Below are 5,750 nucleotides of genomic sequence, written 5' to 3'. Positions count from 1 at the left end.
CTTGCATGTGTATATTCTTTCTTATTTACAACACCAGTTTTACAGTCGAGTAACTTTTATATAAAATGTAGTAGGAACTTTGGTTTCACCGAGTAATGTTTCGAGAGCAGTTTCCTCCCAAGTTGCCGAAAATTTATTATTTATTTGCTGCCCAGTTTAATTCGTTTTTTCGTATAAAGTCGACTTTGTACTACAGAGATTTTTTACAGTTATGGCAATCCAAAAATGATGCTGTGAACACCGTACGATAAATGTGCATTGAAATATGTGGCTCACTGTACATACGATTAGCATCAAGGTTTGGGGGGTCCCAGAATACATTACATTATGCTTTTTGCGCGGAGCGCTGACATTTCTGCCAGAAACTGCTGAGAAACATTAGCCCGTGGATCTGCGTTTTCCTTAGAAATATGACACTCACGAATACAACTCACGTTATACTTCTTCCTTTTCTCACCTTTTTTTTTATTTTGACGTATAGCCTAAGCATTGAGAATTTTTAATTTTTACTTCTGCAATGTCCTATCGTAAAATTTTCACGAAGAAAATATACATGATTTTTTAATATTTTAATTTCAATTTTTATTTTTTTTTTACTTCAAATCACCACTGTTCATTGGCGTACTCTTTCCTTCCTAGCGTCAACCACATAACAAAATTTAATAACCGGAATATCTCTGTACAAACTTTTTTTTCGTCATTTAATTTTTACTTTTTCTTTTAATCTTACTTTTTATCAAAAGGACACAACATACTATAGCGCTTAAACACCTGCACGATGCGCTTCATTTTTTTTTTTCATTATTCGAGATATAAATTTTGAATTTTGAATACCGTTCGACCCGCCTCTCACAGAGTGCGCTCTCGCGTTTTATAATACAGTTTTTAGGAACAAACCACTTTGCTCATTGTCAAATTTATTTTCTCCTTAAAAGTTAAGTTATTCTTAAAATATCATCACCATCATAGTCAACCTTTAACCATGTAAATTTTCTTTGTATGCATAGTATTTCTTCATTTTCTAGCTATTTTATAGCTGCGATAATTATTTATTGAGTAAATTTCATCGTTTATGAGTGTCTATTACTGTTTATTATGTATAGGTTTTTTTAAGTTATATATTTACAGATTATGCTCGGAGGCTGAAACTATGCTTTTTTTTAACGACAAGAAGCTCTTTCTGTTGGTCAACAAATAACAGATTAAGTTGCGTAAAACTATGTAAGGCATGTGGATCCTTGCATTCTCGGAGCACGTCTGGAAAATTTTGAAATTAATCGTTAATCAAATCAAATACAACTCAGGATTAAAACAAAATTTTCAAAATGTTGAACTTGTCAAAGTTTTGTACGTTTAAATAACGAAAGTGAATTCTGATTTTACAAAGCTTCCTTTTTGAAATAACAATTGTTAGATGTTATTGAAAAACAATCGAGTGATTATTTAGATAGATAATGGTCTAAGTTACGTCAAAGATATTACATTATTATTGAATTTCGCTTTTCATCAAAGTTATCGTGAACGTGAGTCGCCACGGCTTACAAAGACTAACGCTTTTTTTGTAATTAAATTGTTTTGCAAAACAACCGATTTTATCGGATTTCTGAACAACCAAAAGCAATTTAAAACAGAATACTACCAAAAGCTATAAAATTTCTTCATGATTATTTTTGTTCAACCATTAGTCTTCGTAATCACGTGTTGCATATAGAATATAATACATCCAGATGAAAACCATATTGATTTTTTTATATAGATGACTGTAAATAGCAGCCTGAGTCGATATATAAGGATACTTTCAAAGACAAGTTTATTGCGATTTATATTTTAATAATGTCAACGTTCTTATAGAAATATTCGAGGATAATCAATATTTAAGAGAGTCCAAGTCGAGCCGTCTTTACAAGTCTTTACAAACTAGATTAAATTTTCTAGTATATCTCGTAGCAATTTTTTTCGTAGAGTGTACTTCACAAATCAAAATGTAGTGAAACGGTTTTTACAAAATCATTATAAACTACTTTAAAATGAATTGCGAGCTTTTTTAAAAAAAAAGTACCATCACTTAAAATTGTCTTTCAAAATATTTCGTTTTTAAATGCAAGCTACCAATCAGGTAAAAGAATGAAACTATTTTTTTGCATTTTTACAGTACCAAATATTGTAAAACATTACAATTAATAATAATATTTGTATTAGCTACTTAAAAGTGACAATATTACACTATTAATCGAATCAAATTCTGCTTTTGATTACGTCGAGTTCGGAACTCTCTCTGTCTCTCTCTGTGTTACTTACACGTAAAAGTATTTACAGATTAATACACGCGTATACACGTTTTATGCGATCACAATGCTCACAGTGGTGCACCCTCGTCGAGTCGAGCAGAATCCCCGATTACCCTGTTACCGTTTGGATCTCCGAGATTATTGCTCGATTGTATGCGCGCACCACCAGATATTTATATCAGTCATTTTCTTCTGTTTGTAAGGGATGAATCTGCTATTAAATTTTTCAAGATAGCTACATCTGCACGCGCTTAAACTCATAAATGTCGAAAATCACCAATTATCATTGATTTCTTGTTTTTTTTAACGTACCAACGCGGTATCTTACAGACAAAAGATTTTTAACTTTGATAGAAGCTAAAATATATTTTACAGAAATTATAGTAAACGTTTACTTTCTTCCATACGATAGAAAAAACAAAACGAAAGTTTAGAACTTAGCTAGAGAAACTATAAGTTTGAAGCTGTTTTTTTCATCTACGATTTTTAAAGCTATTAGCCGATTTTTTTAATAAACTTAAGTACGTGACATTCGTCAGCTCGTAATTATAAAATAAACAGTACTAGTATACATCATCGCTCAAGTAATGAATAATAAAAATAATCATCATTTTTACAAGTGTCATACTTATATAAACCTACATAAAAATCTCGCGTTTTTTTATTCATACAAAATATAACCGAACTATTGCATAGTTCAAAAACATATCTCGTATGTTTTACATAAAAACCGAAGTAGGGGAAAACTTTTTGAGAAAAAGGAGCGTCGTGCGACGACGATCCTCCCGAGCGCGGCTAAAGCGTTCGTTACATACAGCATACGTAATGCGTTTATTTCTTTAATATATGTAAATAGCTTGTGAACCGCCATCATCGTTTTTCAAATCGATTATCGGTTATGGTTATTTTTTTCTTGTTTATGTATAATTGTCCATGATTCATCGCGAAAGGGCAATCATTTTGTTGTGTCTGTGTTGTGTTTCGATTAAAATGGAGCATCTGCGCGCTACTACTATGTCAAGCCAGCCAGCAAAAGAGACATGTTGAGTGGCAGCGACGTCGGCACTGACGGAGGCTGGAGCAGCTGCTGCGGCTGAGAAGGCGATCTTCGCTGCTGCGGAGCGTCTCCTGCTCCGCTCGCGCCGCTGCTGCTACAGCTCGTCGTCGTCTGTGAAATGCAATACTCGTTGCTGCTGCCGCGAGGATTCGTTGACGCTTGCTGCTGCTGCTGCTGCTGCTGTTGCTGGCCTTGAGCTATATTACAAGAAGTCGGCAGGGACCACAGAGGCTCCAGGGCGCTATCTTAGGACATACTCTTTGACATCATCCTCACGGTATTCTTGAGCGCCTGCCTCTTGTTACAGAACCAGATCCTGATTACTTCGCGATCGTAGCCGAGCTGCTGCGCCAGTGCTGTGATCTCGTTACCTACGTAAATACATACATACCGTATTGCGATCGTTTTCGACATTTTTAAAATGACTCAATTTCAAGCCCAGCGAATGATGCTTACCGGAAGGATGCGTGTTCCTGTCGAAATGCGCGTTGAGCAGCTCCAGCGCCTGCGGCGTGAACGACGTACGCCGTTTCCGCTTTTTGCTCGGCTCCACGCCGATGAAATCCGTCAGGTGGTTGGCACCGATCTTAGACCTATAATCATACGCACTGCTCTCAGTTAAAAGCTGCTCCAGCGTTCCAAGCGCTTTCGGGAAAATGTGAGCTGTTGACGGGGGAGGAATATGTGCGTACAGAGGTAAAAGCAGGAGAGAGAAAAAAGAGATGAATAAGCGCGTGGTAAAGTACGCGATAGATTATTTTATTATATAGGCTGCCGCTCTCGTGTAAGCACACTTAATGCAACCTTCCACGATTTAATTAAACACAGGGGGTAGGAAAATCCTGCGCTTATATATACGCGTGCTCTCTCTCTCGGTGCCTGCAGCACTTGTGGAGTAATTTTTGCAATTTATGCATCAACGAGCTGCTTTCGCGTCGTCCCTTAAAAAAGAGAGAACGAACGCGCGCGGCGACTGGTGTGGCGCGCGGACCGGTATCAACGTACACAGAGAGGAGCGTCGACGCGCGCTTTAATATTTTCCATCGAAACTTTTTGGCACGCAGCTTGAACGTGTTTCGCGTATAATCGCGGGATAGCAGTGATAAATTAACGAAAATCTGTGAACGAAAAACAGTATACAGCGCGCGTACGTATATGTGAAAGAGAGAAAAAGAGACAGAAAAAGAGAAAAGGGAGGAAAGGGAAAGGGAAAATACGCGCGAGTAAGTATGTGTATATTTAACTACCCGAGCGCTTTTTACGATGATGAAAAATGACTTTGTGTGATTGCTGAAGCGCCTCTCACTCCTTCAATTTAATAAATGGGAAAATTTTTAATGAAAGCAAATAATCCGTCTGGCGATAATTATAAAAATCGAATTAAAAACTGTTAGGTATCAATATAATTATGCAACAAACTGTCATCGAGAGTGAGAGAGAGAGAGAGAGACACAGTGGAATGAGAGAAAGAGGAACGAACGCTGCTGTGGGGAAAGAAGAGAAAACATTACGAAACACATAACGAGCTATCCGCAAGCTCGGGGGCTATACAACAACTCAAGCTTTATACGAGCGCCCGTGTATATATGTACGTGTGTTGTATCAGATATGATGAAAAAGCTCGACAGTAGTAGAATAGCTTTTTTCGAGTCGCGCGAAATTTATGTTTTTAATTTTAACTTCTCTCTCTCACTCTCTCTTTTGGAATGACCAACTGTCGAGTGAATACAAGCAGCAGCTAGCATGAGAAACACGTTAAAAAGCAACGCGAACAAAATTAGCATTGCCAGTCAGAGGAGATATTTTGCCGCCGCCGTCGTCGCCGCACAGCAGCAGCAGCCGCCGCACCGAATCTCGCTAAAAACAATATGCTAATGGAGGGTGTGGGGGTAGGTTATACGCAGAGAGAAAGAGGATAAAAAAGTGTATCGATGCAGGCACATATTCTCGCGTTTACACACACAGACGTGAGTATCGCACACGTGGCGCACACACGGCCGCGACGCGCGTTAAAGATTCGAGAGCACGTGACGGATGACCGAAGTAATGCAGTTAATACGAGCGAGTAAAGCGCGACTGCTGCTACTGTTACTGCAGTACACAGCGAATATACGGAATACGCGCCATATCGATGGACTATATAATGAAATTATGAAATGCGCTGCAGCGAACAGAGAAAGAGAGAAGGGTATTAATTAACTGCCTCTCGCTCTGGATATGTGATTATATTTTCCATTCTGGCCCTCTTTTTCTCTCTCGCTCTTGCTATCCGTGTGCTGCGGGTGTGTATGCACGTCGGAGATTTACTTATGATTACGAGAAAAATTAATTTCATTTCGATCCATCCGAGAGTATTTGTGCCATCATTAACCCGAGTGTTAATGAGTTAACTGATTAATTGAACT

At 38.0% G+C, this 5,750-nt stretch overlaps 1 protein-coding gene across 4 annotated transcripts in view; it reads right to left on the bottom strand.

Annotated features, from left to right (window-relative positions):
- Positions 1-2,582: 2,582 nt before the first annotated feature.
- LOC106656865 (POU domain, class 6, transcription factor 1) overlaps positions 2,583-5,750 on the bottom strand; it is a 163,228-nt gene continuing 160,060 nt past the window's right edge. For 3 of the 4 annotated variants that reach the window (XM_014378024.2, XM_014378039.2, XM_014378047.2), the window contains 2 exons: positions 3,802-3,953; positions 2,583-3,716 (listed from right to left, as the gene is read on the bottom strand). In XM_014378024.2, the coding sequence (XP_014233510.1) occupies positions 3,592-3,716; positions 3,802-3,953 (277 nt within the window). In that variant the 3' untranslated portion in view covers positions 2,583-3,591. The remainder of the gene's footprint in view (positions 3,717-3,801; positions 3,954-5,750) is intronic. The other variant, XM_014378031.2, reaches the window with a different exon arrangement.

The sequence above is a fragment of the Trichogramma pretiosum genome, unplaced genomic scaffold (genome assembly GCF_000599845.2).
Source record: "Trichogramma pretiosum strain Unisexual culture from Peru unplaced genomic scaffold, Tpre_2.0 scaffold1, whole genome shotgun sequence".
NCBI classification, from domain to species: domain Eukaryota; kingdom Metazoa; phylum Arthropoda; class Insecta; order Hymenoptera; family Trichogrammatidae; genus Trichogramma; species Trichogramma pretiosum.
The sequence above is the reverse complement of the archived record's forward strand: the minus strand, read 5'-3'. Positions and strand labels throughout refer to the sequence as shown.